Source organism: Urtica dioica, chromosome 12 (genome assembly GCF_054948205.1).
Source record: "Urtica dioica subsp. dioica isolate 48M chromosome 12, U.dioica_male_clone48M_v1_H2, whole genome shotgun sequence".
Lineage (NCBI taxonomy): Eukaryota > Viridiplantae > Streptophyta > Magnoliopsida > Rosales > Urticaceae > Urtica > Urtica dioica.
In genome coordinates, this window is record NC_142767.1 from 8,761,406 (window position 1) to 8,779,773 (window position 18,368).

The 18,368-nt window shown below is 40.5% G+C and overlaps 1 protein-coding gene across 1 annotated transcript; it reads right to left on the reverse strand.

Annotated features, from left to right (window-relative positions):
* Positions 1-17,493: 17,493 nt before the first annotated feature.
* Positions 17,494-18,223, reverse strand: LOC149378945 (uncharacterized; the record flags this gene model as incomplete). The annotated part of the gene is made up of 3 exons (XM_089603912.1): positions 17,494-17,792; positions 17,870-17,991; positions 18,092-18,223. Coding segments are annotated over 3 exons (510 nt in total), but the record flags the coding sequence as incomplete, so codon positions are not given.
* Between the last annotated feature and the right edge of the window lie 145 nt (positions 18,224-18,368).

Consider the following 18,368-nt stretch of genomic DNA (forward strand, 5'->3'; position numbering starts at 1 on the left):
GAAAGACTGCTCAGTGCAGATTCGATCCGCGAAGTGAAATACCCGGATTGGCTGGCAAACACTGTCGTCGTAAAGAAAAAGAATGGGAAATGGCGGGTATGCATTGATTTCACCGATCTAAATAAAGCATGCCCCAAAAACAGCTTCCCGCTGCCTCACATCGACCAGCTAGTCGAAGCAACCGCGGGACATAAAATCCTGTCGTTCATGGACGCATTCTCAGGATATAACCAAATCCTGATGCATCCAGACGACCAAGAAAAAAATAGCTTTCATCACCGACCGAGGCACGTATTGCTACAAGGTCATGCCATTTGGACTAAAAAACGTTGGCGCCACCTATCAGAGGTTAGTCAACGAAATGTTCAAAGAAAAGATATGGAAAATGATGGAAGTGTATATCGACGACATGCTCGTAAAATCCCTAAGGGAGAACGACCATATAGGGAATTTGGAGGAATGTTTCGAGGTATTGAATAAGTATCAAATGAAACTCAATCCCCACCAAATGTTCATTCGGAGTATCATCCGATAAGTTCCTTGGGTATTTAGTTACCCAACGAGGAATTGAGGCTAACCCGGATCAGTTGTACGCCTTGCGAGAAATGCCTTCACCCCGTAACAGGCGTGAAGTTCAAAGGTTGACAGGACGCATCGCTGCCCTCAACCGCTTCATCTCTCGATCTACAGATAAATGTCTTCCTTTCTACCGGCTCCTTAAAGGAAACAAGAAGCTCGAATGGGACGACAAATGTGAACAGGCGTTCAAAAAATTGAAAGAGTATCTATCGACAACCCCAATCTTGGCGAGACCCGTTGCAGGGGAGCCACTCTATCTATACGTCGCAGTGTCTCAAGCGGCAGTTAGTGGAGTACTCGTCAGAGAAGAGCAAGGGAACCAACGACCAATCTTTTATACAAGCAAGTCGTTAGTCGATGCTGAAACTCGATATCCTATTATGGAGAAGCTAGCATTGGCCGTCGTTTCCGCGGCACGAAAACTTCGGCCATACTTCCAATCTCACACCATGATAGTAATGACATCACATCCGCTCAGAAGTTTCCTACATAGTGCTAATCAATCCGGAAGATTAACTAAGTGGGCCGTCGAGCTGAGAGAATACAATATTGAGTACCGAGTTAAGACATCCGCAAAATCGCAAGATTTAGCAGACTTCATCATCGAACTCCTGAGGAAAAGCCCCACCGTGACCGAGGTCGAGGGCACTTGGACACTTAAAGTGGACGAAGCATCGTCAAATCAAGGGGCAGGAGTAGGGATACACTTGACATCCCCTCAAGGTGAGACTATAGAACAATCGTTTAGGCTCGACTTCGTCGCATCAAACCACGAAGCCGAATACGAAGCACTAATCGCCGGACTTAGGTTGGCTACTGCAGTCGGATCGAAAAAAGTGGAAGCTTTCTGCGATTCTCAACTCGTGGAAAACCAATACTCTGGAGAATACGAGGCTAGGGATGAGTGAATGGAAGCTTACCTGAAATTCGTAAAAGATCTCACGAAACAATTCGAAGAATTCTCCCTGACAAGGATTCCTCGAGGTGAAAATACTTCGGCCGACGCATTGACCGCCTTGGCATCTACCTCGGATCCGGACCTCAAAAGAATCATCACAGTCGAAACAATCAAACAACCTTCCATTGCCATGAACACTACCGCGGTCATAACAATAGAAGGGGGGTTGAAGGGATGAAATATTACACTACATCACGACTAGTACGGTCCCATCCGATAAGACGGCGAAACGCAAACTTATGCTAAGAAGTGCGAGGTTTTTCATTATAGACGGAAACTTATTCAAGAGAAGCTTCGCATGACCCTACCTCAAGTGCGTCGGGATGAAGGAATCCAAGCGAATCCTGGAAGACGTGCATGAAGGAGAATGCGGAAGTCACGCGGGCGGGCGAGCGCTTGCCATCAAAATAAAAAGGCAAAGCTACTTTTGACCGACCATGCTAGCAGACTGTGAGGCGCATTCGCGCCGCTGCGATCAATGCCTATGCCACACTCCCAACATAAAAAGACCCGCAGAAGAGTTGTCCTCTATCTCGGCGCCACACCAATTCATGAAATGGTCAATGGACATTGTGGGACCAATGCCGGTCGCCCCTGGCAGATTAAGATTTCTATTAATCTTAACAGATTATTTTTCAAAGTGGGTGGAAGCTGGCGCCTTCATCCTGATAAAGGATGTCGACGCCACAGCCTTCATTTGAAAAAATATAATCTGCCGACATGGAACCCCCCACGAGATCATAACGGACAACGGATCACAGTTCATATCGAAAAATTTAGGAACTTTTGTTCCCATAACAACATTGAGGTAAGAATGTCAACACCACGATATCCTCAAGGAAATGGGCACGCGGAAGTAACAAATAAGACCATAGTAGACTCCATAAGGAAAAGGCTCGATGCTAAGAAAGAGCGGTCAGCAGAAGAGCTGCCAGGTGTGCTGTACGCGTACTGAACCAGCCCGCGAAGGCCGACATGGGAAACTCCATTTTTCCTCGTCCATTGAGTCGAATCGTTCATCCCAATCGAACACCAGGTGCAAACCCTTAAGGTTATACACGCACCTGAAGATGAGTTAAAAAAATGATGAGGCCCTATGCGATGCTTTAGATCTTGTGGAAGAAAAGCGGGATTCAGCCCTAGAACGACTATCCCGTTATAGACAATCCATCGCCAGATTCTATAACACGTTAACGCGTGAAGATTTGACGTAGGGGACTGTTGTCAATGGTGCCCACAAGAAGAGTTGTAATCTTTATTTTGTACATTTGATGTAATAAAGTCTCATGAAGACTCTTGCTTGTAATTGCCTATTCATTCATTAATAAAGTTGAAACGTTCATTCATTCTTTCTTTGTTTGAAGCTTTATGATAAAACCTTAGTCTTTTAGTCCATAAACAAACTTAACAACTTACGAAGAGACAAATGTAGATTTGCATGAACAAACTCTTCGTAACTCTATAGTTCTTCTAGGTATCTTCCGAAGATACTGAATTGACCAGTGCACTTCTAGAGACAAGATAAGAACAAACCATTTAACCTCTTATGTCTCGAAGTCACTATGTATGAATTGCATCATGCTTACCTTAATCCTGAAATGAGACATGTCATTTCACACCTTAGTATTCTCATTTGAGAAATTCAGAGTTCGGACTCACTATGTGATTCCGAATAGGGCCTATTGGTGAAGTACTAACTTGTGAGTATGTCATGAGTAACTTTGTGAAGTTCTCATAGATATGGAATTCATGTACAAGATTGCTGAAATGCAATGTATGTCACCTCATGCTTTGTTCCTTGGAGTGTGAATAAATGAACTGGCCAGTGTCCAAATTGAGTCCTGACTCTTTTGGATGAAACAATGTGACTTGTTAGCTCCTCGTCAATACATTGTTTCTAACTTATTCACATGCGACAAAGGAGTTGAGGAAGTAACAGCTAGAAGGGTAAAATGGTAATTTAGTAAATCCCGACTAGCTGATGACATTCATGAAGGGTAAACATAGATAATATTCAGTGGATCCACTCATCATAATTAGGTCGAATTCTTGAGTAGAAAATAAATTCATTTGAACCGAGAGATTTTCAGTGTCAACTCTTTAGTGGAGTCAGTTGGCATTAAGCTAAACTTGGAAAAGGTTTGTGAACTTTTGAGTCCAAGTGTTTAGCTCAAGCTTTGTTCATTTGGGTCCATGAGTTCACTGTCACGAATCACATCGATAGGAATAGTTAAACTGGAAGCTAAGTCAAAACAAGAACGAAAATAGTCAAAAGAGTATTTTTGTCTTTTGAGACAAAGGGTGAAATGAATGTCAATAAATTTTTTGACAAGTTCATTTGATGACTTAATGTCACTCGGCCATGACTTGATCATTGGGCCTGGTGAATTAATTTCATTTCATAAGAATTTTATTGAAAATTCTAAATGGGCCTTTTCTTATGTTGTCATGAACAAGTGAAGAAAATTCTAGAAGCCTTTTCTAGACAAATATGGGCGCCTACCCTATAGAGAAATAGGAGAGTTTATTTTGTGCATAAATGTATTTAGATACTTGCCAAAAGAAAAGAGGAAACAAGTTTGCATAAGGATGCATAAGGGAATCGGCCAAGTTGAGAAAAAGGCAAGCCTTGAACAAAATATGAAACAAATCAAGGCTTCTAGAAGCCCTTGTTTGGCCGAGTGTCTCAAGAGGGAAAAGAGGAAATTGGCTCATGAATATGTGATATTCTATAGAAGAGGAAACTACCTTATTGAAGGTGAGACCTCTCCTATAAATAGGAGCCTCATTTCCTCACATTTCATTCATCAAAGTTTAAGAGATTTGAGAGACTCTCTCTCTAGAACTTGGCCGAACTCCTCTCTCTCTCTCTCTTTCTAGTTTATTTTCGATTTTTCTTGTTTTGGCACCTAGGTCCTCACTCGACCTAGTGTTTAGCTCTGCGACTTCAAGACTCGTTCTTAAGTCGTAGTGTTTAAAAGTGCCCACTCACTAATTCCTTTATTTCGAGTGATTTAGTGATAGAAACTTTCGTGGTTGCTCGAGGTGCCGAGGAAAGAAAGAGGGACGTGCTGCGAGGGGAGACGAGCGTTGCAACTTTCTAAGAGCTTCTCCAAGATCAAGCTTCAAGAAAGGTTAGTAAACTTCTTAGCTCATATTAGTTTTTAATTACATGTACTTGCACTTGTCTAGGTTAGTAAAAACCGTTTTTACTTGTAAAAGAAAATTTTTAAAATTCCGCCGCTTCCCGAAGCGTTAATTATTTTCTTAAACCCTAGATCGATTCCAACAAATGGTATCAGAGCTATGGTCAAAGATATGCATGTACATGTTTTTAAAAATATGAGCTTGAAAATCGTTTTCGAAAGTTTACTAATTTTGTGACAAGTTAGAATTGTTATCTTAGATTTTTTTTTTTAATTTATTGCTCATGTCTTTAAATTAAAACCATGTTGTTTTTCTATGATTTTGGGATGTTTTTAAAACACATTAGAATCAGTTCTAAAAGTTTTTAATTTTTTATATTGAAAAACGTGTTTTAAAGGTTTGAGAAATTTCGAGTAAAATTTTGTGACTAGTTTTCTTGCTTTACTAGTTTCTTGTTTTTACTTGAATCGTTTTATGCTTGTTGTTTTTCCTTTTATATCATGTTTTTACCTTGCTAATAAAACACAAATAAAAGCTTTAAACAACTTCATAAAACGTTCTGTTACACTCGATTCTTTTTCGCACCTAAAAAGGACCAAGCTTTAATTATTTCTTTTTCTTCGAGCTGGAGTAAACCTGCATTAAAAGTGGCATAATTCTCTGCTCAGAAATCGAAATTTAATGATTCTTGAATCAAATTAAAGCTCTGTCTGTCCTCTGTCCAATTCCACCGGTTTCGGCTCAAAAGAACATCGGAACCGCCAGATATGGCGATTTTAGTCCAAAGTGCGCGGCTGTTCCGAAACTCCAGTTTTTTAGAAATCCGGATTTTCAAACCCCACTACCATGAGTTATAGAACTCTAATGAGAAAATTTTCTTGAGCAAAATTGTTTTTCATATGATTATAAACATGATGTGTAAGATTAAAATGTTTTGATTTTTGAAAGTTTAATTGAAATTTAGTTTTTACAAAACTAGTTTGAATTTTGAAAAACCGTTTTCACTTTCAAACTTGTAAATATTTTGTCATCCAAATCAAATAAGTTTTCAAAATGTTTTCAAAACTATATCTATATCACATATGTTCAAAATCTATATGCTCTTGAAAATTTGAGTGGGAGGTCTCTTTGTAGACAAGCCGAAAAATAAAAAGATGTGTAATCTCAAACTTTCAAGTGTTCGAGTGAGTTGAAGTTCACACTTCCCTCACGCACTTTCCCGAAATAGAAAATAGGAAAAGATCGAGTATGTACCTTGTGCCTTTATGCACTAATACTGCTCTGAACATGTCGATCTAGGATTCTCTTCTAGTTGTCCGCTCTGTCGCTCTCTAACTAGGAAATCTGTTTCCGAACTTAAAAGAGTCGATGAACCAACTCCAAAAACTAAGTGGGGAGGTTACATTTGTTGTTTGTAACCCATGATCCCCAACACTAATGAAAGAAGCAATTAACGTGGGATTAAGAGCCGCTCTTGCGACCCTCACTTAAATGGGAGTACTCCAAGGCGTTATTGCTTCGATCATTGCTCAATGAGCTACGTCCGAGAGTGAGACGATGATGGCAAGGCCTCCCCTTGGGGGATTGTTTTTCAAAGCTGACCTTTTGGACTAAGTGGTTGGTTGCACACTTAGGCTCAATCCCTAGTAATCCTCCCTCGAGGCCCTGCGAAAGGATGTGAGTGATCAAACCAATTTACAAGGTGGCTAGTCAAAATAGATGTATTGACATCTTGGCTTAGCATTAATGATGTGTCATTTACTTATAAAAGGAGATTTTTTGCGGCCTTCTCTTGAGGGAGTAAATTATCGTTTGGTTTATAACACCTTTGGATTTTATAAAAGTCTTAATAAAACTTAAATCCTAAACCAAAGACTAATCATAAACTTGTTTCAACTTATATAGGCAATATGTCTCTCAACCATCTCTCTATCTTTCTTTCCTCGATCAAACTCGAAAACGAAAACTACGTAGATTCGAAACGTAACCTCGACATAATACCTACCGTTAACAAGCACAAATGGGTACTCACCACCCCGTGTCCTCCTCTGACGAATGATGATTCAACTCAAGAGGACAATGACGCCTTAGCGGCCAGGCTTCGATCCGATGAGATTGTGAGGTGCTATATCTTGGCATCTATGAACAATATGCTGAAAGAGCAACATCATGACATCGAGATTGCCGCTGACATGCTCTACAATCTCCTTGAGATGTTTGGAGGGCAAAGGCGTCAAACAAGGCTACAAGCAGTCCGACAGTTTATGAACTGTCATATGCAGGCTAGGACTCCTGTTGGAGACTTCATGATACTAATCATTAGTTTTCTGAATAAAATGGAAATCCTAGGATCTGAGATTGATGGGAAGAATATCATAGATATGATCTTAGAAACTCTCCCCGCATCTCTTGATACCTCCAAGATGAACTACTTCATAAACAAGCTAGAGTACACTGTTACCAAGCTAATGAAGGGACTTCACACTGCTGTAGGTCTCACTAAGAGAAAGAGGAATCAAGGAGAGGCACATGCTACTGAGCAAAAAGCCTCCGCCTCTGGAACTAAGAACAGACCTTACAAAGCCGATAAAAAGAACTGTCCTGCCTATCTCAAAGCAAAGGAACATAATATTGTAGTAGTTACCGAAGCATGCTTAGTAGCTGATAATGTATCAACGTGGATTCTTGACTCCGCTGCTACTAACCATATTTGTTGTTCCTTGAATGGTTTCAAGAAAACCAAAAGCTTAGAGGAAGGCGAGTTCTGTTTCAAATGGGGTGATGGAAGCCTGGTGTCCGCGAAGGCTGTGGGATCCGTGACGCTGTCTTTTGAAGACCGCACTTTAAACTTGAATAATGTTTATTTTGTTCCTACCTTTGGGAAGAACTTAATATCCGTTGCTTATCTTCGTGAGCAAGATTATTGTTTAAAGTTCATTAAGAATGGAATTCGTATTTCGTTTCCTGATAATTCTTTTGTCACTGATGCATGTATGAAGAATGCTCTTTTCTACATCGATCCCACTAAACCTTCTCTTTTAGACACCGAAATAGATAATGATCTAATTAGGGAGCCAAAGAGGATCAAACTTTCTGAGTCCTCCGATCTAACAAAATCAACACACCTATGGCACTTAAGACTTGGTCATATCAGTCTAGATAGGATTAAGAGACTTGTGAGGGACGGTCCACTCCAAGCCTCTGCAATAGGTTCACTACCTACTCGTGAATCCTGCATAGAAGGAAAAATGACTAAGCGACCTTTCTCTGATAAGGGTCGAAGAGCCACTGAGTTGCTGGAACTAGTACATTCTGATGAATGTGGTCCGCTCAACCAACAGGCACGTGGAGGATACGAATACTTCGTTACCTTCACCGATGATTACTCACGATATGGTTTTGCCTATTTGCTCAAACACAAATCCGAGACCTTTAACGTATTTAAGGTCTTTAGGGCTTTAGTGGAAAAGCAAACTGGCAAAGTGATCAAAACACTTCGATCCGATCGAGGTGGTGAGTATATGTCTGGAGAGTTCGATGACTTTCTTAAAGAAGAAGGAATCGCTTCTCAGCTTACCGCACCTGGCACACCTCAACAAAACGGAGTGTCAGAGAGAAGAAACCGAACTCTTATGGAGATGGTTAGATCAATGATGAGTTACTCATCACTCCCTCATTCCTTTTGGGGATATGCCCTCGAAACAGCCGCTTACATTCTGAACCAAGTTCCGTCTAAGACGGTTCCTGGTACTCCTTATGAAAGATGGACTGGCCGTAAAGTAAGTTTGGGCCACATCCGAATTTGGGGTTGCCCTGCACATGTGCTAAGGCAAAAGACTAGCAAGTTGGCTAGTAGGTCAGAATTGTGCTTGTTTGTGGGATATCCAAAGGAAACCAAAGGTTTTACTTTCTATAGTCCCGAGGACGATAAGACTTTCATTTGCACGAATGCTCGTTTCCTTGAGGAGGACTTTATGAAGGATGCAAAACCTAGAAGCAAAATTGTGCTTGAAGAAAAGTTGGGTGAGGAAGCTTCTACCTCATCTGTAAGAACTATTCTTACCCCAACTGAAACACAACCTAACTCATCAGAATCTCGTCAAGTAGTACTTCGATGTAGTGGGAGGGCTACTCAAAAGCCTGACAGGTACATGTCTTATGGAGACTCTCTTGTAGCCGTCTCTGACATGGATGATCCTGTTTCCTATAGCCAAGCGATGGCTTGTTCTGAATCAAACCTTTGGCTTGACGCCATGAAAGTTGAAATGCACTCGATGTATGTCAACAATGTCTGGAAACTTGTAGACCTTCCTGAAGGGATTAAACCCGTAGGGTGTAAGTGGATATACAAGAAGAAAAGGGGTCCTGATGGGAACGTCGAGACGTTCAAAGCACGACTTGTGGCGAAGGGTTATACCCAACAAGAAGGGATTGACTATGAAGAAACCTTCTCGCCAGTCGCGATGCTTAAATCCATCCGCATACTCCTATCCATAGCTGCAGCTCTCGACTATGAGATCTGGCAAATGGATGTCAAGACAGCCTTTCTGAATGGCAATCTTGACGAGCGCATTTACATGGCTCAACCAGACGGTTTCGTGGAAGGAGGTCAAGAGACCAAGGTTTGTGAGTTACTTAAGTCCATTTATGGACTAAAGCAAGCATCTAGGTCATGGAATATTAGATTCGATGAAACTGTAAAGAGCTTTGGCTTTGAACAGTCAATAGATGAGCCTTGTGTTTACAAGTTAATACACGAAGGCAAAGTTGTGTTTTTGGTGCTATATGTCGATCATATACTACTCATTGGTAATGACGTGGGTAAGTTATCTGAGGTTAAGGTCTGGCTGGCAAAACAATTCGATATGAAGGATCTAGGAGAAGCCGCGTACATTCTGGGAATCCAAATCTTTCGAGATAGGAAAAACCGGACCCTGTCACTCTCTCAAGCATCTTATATTGATAAGGTGATGGATCGCTTCTCGATGCAAGACTCCAAGAAGGGCCAAACACCCTTTAGGCATGGAGTTTCACTCTCTAAGGACCAGTCTCCCAAGACTGCACAAGAGATTGAAGACATGAGGAAAATTCCTTACGCCTCTGCCGTAGGAAGCCTCATGTATGCTATGCTTTGCACTAGACCTGACATTTGTTTCGCCGTTGGCGTAGTTAGCCGTTTCCAATCCAACCCTGGACCCGAGCACTGGATTGCTGTTAAGCATGTTCTTAAGTATCTTCGAAGAACTAGGAACTTGATGCTTACATACTCAGGTACTGACCTGACTATGACGGGATATACCGACTCCGATTTTCAAGCGGATAAGGATTCCAGGAAATCCACTTCGGGATCTATGTTCATCCTTAATAGTGGAGTTGTTGTGTGGAGGAGTATTAAGCAATCTTGCACTGCTGACTCCACAATGGAAGCAGAATATGTGGCTGTTTGTGAAGCATCCAAAGAGGCTATATGGCTTAGAAACTTCCTTAAGTATTTGGAAGTTGTTCCAAACGTCGACGAGCCCATGACCCTTTATTGTGATAATAGTTTGGCTGTCGCTAACTCAAAGGAACCTCGAAGCCATAAGCGCTCTAAGCATATTGAGAGGAAATACCATTTGATTCGAGAGATCGCGCAGCGCGGAGACGTGGAGGTGAAGTAGATCTCTGGCAGATCCATTCACCAAGGCCCTACCGAACAAGGTCTTCGACCAACATCGAGAGGGATTAGGCATGAAAGACTACACACATCTTCTTTGAGTCAAGTGGGAGTTTGTTGTCAAGGGTACCCACAAGAAGAGTTGTAATCTTTATTTTGTACATTTGATGTAATAAAGTCTCATGAAGACTCTTGCTTGTAATTGCCTATTCATTCATTAATAAAGTTGAAACGTTCATTCATTCTTTCTTTGTTTGAAGCTTTATGATAAAACCTTAGTCTTTTAGTCCATAAACAAACTTAACAACTTACGAAGAGACAAATGTAGATTTGCATGAACAAACAATTCGTAGTTTGCTTAAAACGATATATTCGCAATCTAAGGGTCAAAGGACTATTGACCTCAATATGATTGTTAGAAGAATCTATGATGTCTGGTTATGAGGCATTGAGAGTAAGAGACTCTATAGTTCTTCTAGGTATCTTCCGAAGATACTGAATTGACCAGTGCACTTCTAGAGACAAGATAAGAACAAACCATTTAACCTCTTATGTCTCGAAGTCACTATGTATGAATTGTATCATACTTACCTTAATCCTGAAATGAGACATGTCATTTCACACCTTAGTATTCTCATTTGAGAAAGTCAGAGTTCGGACTCACTATGTGATTCCGAACAGGGCCTATTGGTGAAGTACTAAGTTGTGAGTATGTCATGAGTAACTTTGTGAAGTTCTCATAGATATGGAATTCATGTACAAGATTGCTGAAATGCAATGTATGTCACCTCATGCTTTGTTCCTTGGAGTGTGAATAAATGAACTGGCCAGTGTCCAAATTGAGTCCTGACTCTTTTGGATGAAACAATGTGACTTGTTAGCTCCTCGTCAATACATTGTTTCTAACTTATTCACAAGCGACAAAGGAGTTGAGGAAATAACAGCTAGAAGGGTAAAATGGTAATTTAGTAAATCCCGACTAGCTGATGACATTCATGAAGGGTAAACATAGATAATATTCAGTGGATCCGCTCATCATAATTAGGTCGAATTCTTGAGTAGAAAATAAATTCATTTGAACCGAGAGATTTTCAGTGTCAACTCTTTAGTGGAGTCAGTTGGCATTAAGCTAAACTTGGAAAAGGTTTGTGAACTTTTGAGTCCAATTGTTTAGCTCAGGCTTTGTTCATTTGGGTCCATGAGTTCACTATCACGAATCACATCGATAGGAATAGTTAAACTAGAAGCTAAGTCAAAACAAGAACGAAAATAGTCAAAAGGGTATTTTTGTCTTTTGAGACAAAGGGTGAAATGAATGTCAATAAATTTTTTGACAAGTTCATTTGATGACTTAATGTCACTCGGCCATGACTTGATCATTGGGCCTGGTGAATTAATTTCATTTCATAAGAATTTTATTGAAAATTCTAAATGGGCCTTTTCTTATGTTGTCATGAACAAGTGAAGAAAATTCTAGAAGCCTTTTCTAGACAAATATGGGCGCCTACCCTATAGAGAAATAGGAGAGTTTATTTTGTGCATAAATGTATTTAGATACTTGCCAAAAGAAAAGAGGAAACAAATTTGCATAAGGATGCATAAGGGAATCGGCCAAGTTGAGAAAAAGGCAAGCCTTGAACAAAATAGGAAACAAATCAAGGCTTCTAGAAGCCCTTGTTTGGCCGAGTGTCTCAAGAGGGAAAAGAGGAAATTGGCTCATGAATATGTGATATTCTATAGAAGAGGAAACTACCTTATTGAAGGTGAGACCTCTCCTATAAATAGGAGCCTCATTTCCTCACATTTCATTCATCAAAGTTTAAGAGATTTGAGAGACTCTCTCTCTAGAACTTGGCCGAACTTCTCTCTCTCTCTCTCTTTCTAGTTTATTTTCGATTTTTCTTGTTTTGGCACCTAGGTCCTCACTCCACCTAGTGTTTAGCTCTGCGACTTCAAGACTCGTTCTTAAGTCGTAGTGTTTAAAAGTGCCCACTCACTAATTCCTTTATTTCGAGTGATTTAGTGATAGAAACTTTTGTGGTTGCTCGATGTGCCGAGGAAAGAAAGAGGGACGTGCTGCGAGGGGAGACGAGCGTTGCAATTTTCTAAGAGCTTCTCCAAGATCAAGCTTCAAGAAAGGTTAGTAAACTTCTTAGCTCATATTAGTTTTTAATTACATGTACTTGCACTTGTCTAGGTTAGTAAAACTGTTTTTACTTGTAAAAGAAAATTTTTAAAATTCCGCCGCTTCCCGAAGCGTTAATTATTTTCTTAAACCCTAGATCGATTCCAACAGGGACTCGGTCCTCCGAAAAATCTTCCAAAACACTGCCGAGGCAAATGCCGGGAAACTCGGGGCGAAATGGGAAGGCCCCTATAAGGTCACCAGAGTAACTTACCCCGGCGTTTATGAACTCGAAACACTCAACGGAATCCCGGGTTTAAGATCATGGAACGTCTCGAACCTAAAAAAATACTACTGTTAAAACCAGTAAGAATCGAACTACGTCCGACTTGATCCTTGCATAAGGGTATGTAGGCAGCATTTCTCTACAGAGGCACAGTCCCCCACCTTCGGAGCTACGGAGCTCGCACCTCGACCCCGACCTCGAACTAGGCCCGGAAAGCAAATCTCCTATGACTTCTCTGGCAAAATCCGCCATCTCACAACGTCACCTAGACCATGGGTCGCACTCTGGAAAAGTCGACCTCGTCTCCAAAGCTAAGGGAAACTTTTTAGATCTCGGACGATCTAAAAGACTCGGCAAACTCTCGTAAATAGCTAAGGGAAATTTTTTAGATATCGGGCGATCTAAAAGACTTGGTGAATCCACTGAAATGGCTAAGGGAAATTTTTTAAATCTCGGACGATCTAAAAGACTTGGCGAATCCACTGAAATGGCTAAGGGAAACTTTTTAGATCTCGGACGATCTAAAAGACTTGGCGAATCTACTAAAATGGCTAAGGGAAAATTTTTAGATCTCAGACGATCTAAAAGACTTGGCAAACTCTCGTAAATAGCTAAGGGAAACTTTTTAGATCCCGGGCGATCTAAAAGACTTGGCAAGTCCTCTAAAATCGTTAAGGAAAACGTTTTAGGTCAGACGCGGGCGACCTAAAAGACAACGAATTTTGCGAGTCCAGGTTATCTTAGAAGCAAACTAAATAATATCTTTAACAGATCCAGATCGGTCGGACGGACTGAATAACAGATAGAAAATAAACATTTATACATACAAAAGAAAATTTGGCGAGGTAAATGACTTGGCAAAATTCTAAAAACAAAATTGCATTGCATAAAATATAACAAAAAATAATAATAATAATAATTCAAATATAAAATAGAGGTACTGAAGCCCCTTATAATAGTATCAAAAACAATAAAAACTTCGTCCAAAACACACGGGCCCCAGAAACAAAATAAACATTTTATTGAATTCAAAGAAAATGACGGCTGTATGACTTCAGCTTGGTCACGAGGTTTGACCTCGAAGTCTCGATGCTCGGGGATAGGCGTGAACGCCGCCACTTCATTGTTTCCCTCCGGGATAGAGTTAAGGACCTCGTCAGTTCGGTCGAGCATCGAGCCGTGCTCGTTGAGGGCTTCCGAGGGCTCGACTTCGGTCGTGGGGGCGTCGGCGGGAGATCGGTCCGAATACGGGGTGAACGGGACGTCCTCGATCTCAGGAATAGCAATGGCCGCGTAATCGGCTTCGTACTGAGCAATGTTGTCCGTTGTATCCTTCATCTCGGCGGCCCAATCCGAGATCTCGCCCTTCAAGGCCTCCGAGATCAGCTCTTTGTTCCCCCGACACTACTCAAGCTTCTTAAGGATAAGGACGGCCTCGTCCGTCTTCTCCTTCTGTGCACGATGCTTGAGTATCTGTTCGCGATACTTCAGCGAGCTCGCCTTCTTCGCCGCGTGCACAGCCCGGTCCCGTCCTCTTCATCCGTGCGATCTCTTCGAGAGCGCCCTTCAGCTCTTTGTCCCGAACCTCCAGATCGGCCGCTAGCTTCGCTTTTTCTCTTTCAAAACCGCCAGAACGAGCCGCCCACCCTTTGATTTTCTCTTTCTTATCGTCGAGGTCAACAGACAAGTATAGAACTTTGCCATTGAGGCGTTCGATCTTGCCATATGACTTCTCTAGTAGGGCATCCTTAGCCAGGAGATCGTCTTGAAGGGTGGCGATCTTGTCATTCATCCCCTGGAGCTCGGCCTGCAGAGACTCTGTCCCTTTTTGAACCTCGGCGAGCTTCTCCTGCTCGGCCTTGGCATCATGGAGGTGCTTCTCGTAGCGAAAAATGCATCGGTTCAGTTGGGTCGACAGCTGAAAATACCAAACCCCCGGTTTACTCAACTTCAATAGATCCTCGTAAATTGGAAAAGTATAACAGCTCGACTATACAAAAAGGCCTTAAAGACAAAAAAAATATGAAGACACTCACCCCGGTTATGGCCAAAGCCATCATCCTGTACCAATCTGCTTTGTCAAGCTCAGGGACCTTCGGAAGCCCCATGCCGGAACAAGTCAATTGGCGAAGAAACCCCGCCGAAGAATAGATATCGTCACACAACATGTGATCCTGCTGTTGATGGATCGAGCGCGCATCGGACACGAACGATCGCTCTCATGCGCTCGTTTGAGATGATTCCACCATATAACCATATTAATGCGGAAACATAATTAATTACGCTGATCATAAGCTAATTAAATTATGGTTATAATTAACAAGATCTAGTTATGTTTAATTAATTTAATTCACGAGAGCATATTTATCAAGCAGCTGATTTGAGCGAAAAACGAATACTTACATTGATTTTCGGTTCACGAATTGAAAGCTTTCACAATCCGTCTTCGTCTTGAACGTACAAGCTTCCACACGATCAAATAAGGAATTCCTCCTTCAAGGACTCGATGTGATGACACCTTAGTCTTCCGAAACATAATCTCCGAGACGAATAAGAAAGATGAGTGGGCACAGTCTTTATCTCACTAGATCACGAAACTAGGTGTTTCGAGATCTCGCTCTTATTTTACTAAGAATGGAAACGAATTTCCGAGGGGAAGAGAGGCAGAAGTGCACGGCCAAGGGGAGGCTAGAATGCACGAAATTTTCACCAAATAATTGCTTATTTTTGCCTTCTCATGAACCCCTATTTATAGTAGTATAAAGGAGATATTCATGGAATCTTCCAAAATATTTTATTTCCTTTTATTGCGTTCACACTAGTGGATTAAATCTAGGCCCTTGGATCTCAACAAGTGAATCCTACTTTTTCTCTCATTCATCAGATCAATATCTATGGGATATTATTCTTTTATTTAAATAGAGAATAATTTATTTAGTGAGATAATAAAGGAGAATATATTATTCTCCTAAATATTCTCCTAAATACTTTCCTTTAAATAAGGAGAAAATATAGGACAATATCTTATATTTTTCTCTCTCCTTTATTTAAACAACTAAAGAGAAAATATTGGTAAATACCAATTATGTATTTTCGAATTTGATGGCACACGGCCAAGGGGGAATTTGCGCAAACCCTAGTGCCAAAAATTCCCAAATCCGATTTTCATATTTTGTGCAAGGCCCAATTGCTTAAAACCCAATTAATTATTTATTTACTTGGTCCAACAATAAACAAATAATTAATAATTGTTTATTTACTTGATCAAACAATAAATAAACAATTCTACCATAAATATTTATTTAATTCTGTGAATACCCGTTTTCCATAATTAATGATGTCAATCACAATTACAGCAAGTGAGATTAATAATGATAAACATTATTATACGAAAGTTCTTATCCGCCTTTATCAGAGCCGAATAGGGGACTATGGACCTAGTAATAGGAGCTTAACAAATCCGATGAAAAAGACGAAATAGTCCTTTCTCTTTTGTCCATCGATTCGTCTAATCTTGGTCAAATACTCCACCTTGTAAGCCAAGACTGAACTCTCCTTTATACTAGAATTATATTTACTCATCGTGACGAGTGTCCACTGATATAGTCAGTTCGTGATCAAGATCCTCCAGGTTCAACCCGTGTCAAGAGAAGTCAATTTTTCCGTTATACTTCTCTTGATACATATCAGCCCTAAGCATTGTTGCTTCCCCAGCGAAAGATTCTTTCGAACGTTACTTACTTCGAAAGTGCTAGCAATCTATCGGTTCTGGAATCAACCCTTAGGTGAGTGAACATTAACCTTCTTTCAGGAAGGCTGGATTCCGTATCTGTAAATCACTTCCCACTCGAATCATGCTTTGAGAAAACTCCCAAGACATAAGCTGTGATTAGCATGAATAGTCTTTTAGCGAATGAGTCAAAGAGCTCAGTAACATAACCCATTGTCCATGATCACTTCAGGATTTAGATCAAGTCTCACTGTGACCATCATAGCGGCCTCGGTTAGTGTGTCGTAACGGTCCTTAAACGACACATCTACACCAAGACCTGTTCAGGTCGTACACTTACCACAAGTGTAGAATGCTCCCACATAGTGATCAGCCTTCACTATGTGTTCCACATATATGACTTTAGATATAGCTTTCCAGGCGTATATCAGTCATCGACCTCGTTTTAGATCACCGCCCGAACTCAGGTGCCCAGCACGTGACTCAGTTCACTAGTACAAAATATAGCATCAGGTGCGACTTTTTTCGCACCTGAAAGTGCAAAAGTCGCACCTGAAAGTACTTTCAGGTGCGACTTTAGATGCGACAAAGTCGCACCCGAAAGTCCACACCTGATAATCCTCTTGAGCATCAGGTGCGACTAGTCGCACCTGAAAGTCCTATACTATCAGGTGCGACTAGTCGCACCTGAAAGTCTTGACTATCAGGTGCGACTAGTCAAGACTAATTTCATTAATTAATATGCTGATTATATATTACAATATATAATCAGCATATTAAAACTAATCAAAACTAATTTCATTATATTCCTAATTGATATATTACAATATATCTTAATTTTAATTTATTTAAACTGTTTGTAGCATATACCCTCTTGAGGCTCTAATTAGCAAGTATTTTTCGAAGCTAAAAGCAGCAAGAAATTATACAAGCATGTTCATTATTTGATTACATAGATAGCATAAAAAATAGAGAAAAAATGATCGAGAATGTTATGGTTTGTGTAATCGAGAATGATCGAGAATGTAGATATTACAGATAGTACCACCGAACTTCTATGATAATTTAACTTCGATTTCTGGAGATTCTAGAACAAGTGATTTAAGTTCTCCATAATAGAGCTCTAATTGATTCTGCTCCGATCCACCCTCTTCTTTGACTTTTTTCGCCACAAGAGAATCATTAAACAATCTCAAAGCCTCTATCGTCGAAACAGAACGTGTAGACTCGTATAATTTCTTAAACCCGTTTCTCTTTTCAACCATTTCGACCAATTTTTCCTTCAACTCCTCCGGAAGTAAGGCGAAAGCACTTCAAGGCATAAATTTACCATAAGACAAATAAATAAATAAACTGCGAAAAATGTTAAGTTTGAATATATTTTATACCTGGTAACACCTCGAACAAGACCCCATTTGTTTCCATCAGAGACTGATTGCTTGAAGCCGATATTAAATCTCTCTTGCGCCGCAGATTCTTTTCCAGCTATAACACCATCGCGATATCCAGCCTAGAAATTTCATTAAAAAATAAATAACTACTTAATATATCACTGTCTAGAAACGGGAATAAGTTATTAGAAAAAGTAAACTTTAGCTGTCAAAAAATACCGTGTGGAATTGATTGCGTCTTCGCTGCCATTCCCTGTCCAGATCAGAAGATCTCTCGACTTCCTCGTCGGAACCATCCCAAAGGCAATCATCATCGAAAGGCAAATCGTCTTTATCTTTATCTGTAAGAAAATATTTCACATTCTCAAGTTGAAGGATAAGTCATAAACAGAGCAGTTGAATGAAGTCGCAGAAACAAACTACGGGAAATTATCTTCATCTGAGTCGAGTTAAATTGATAAAGGCTCGTCATGATTTCTTGTTTTCTTTTCTCAGA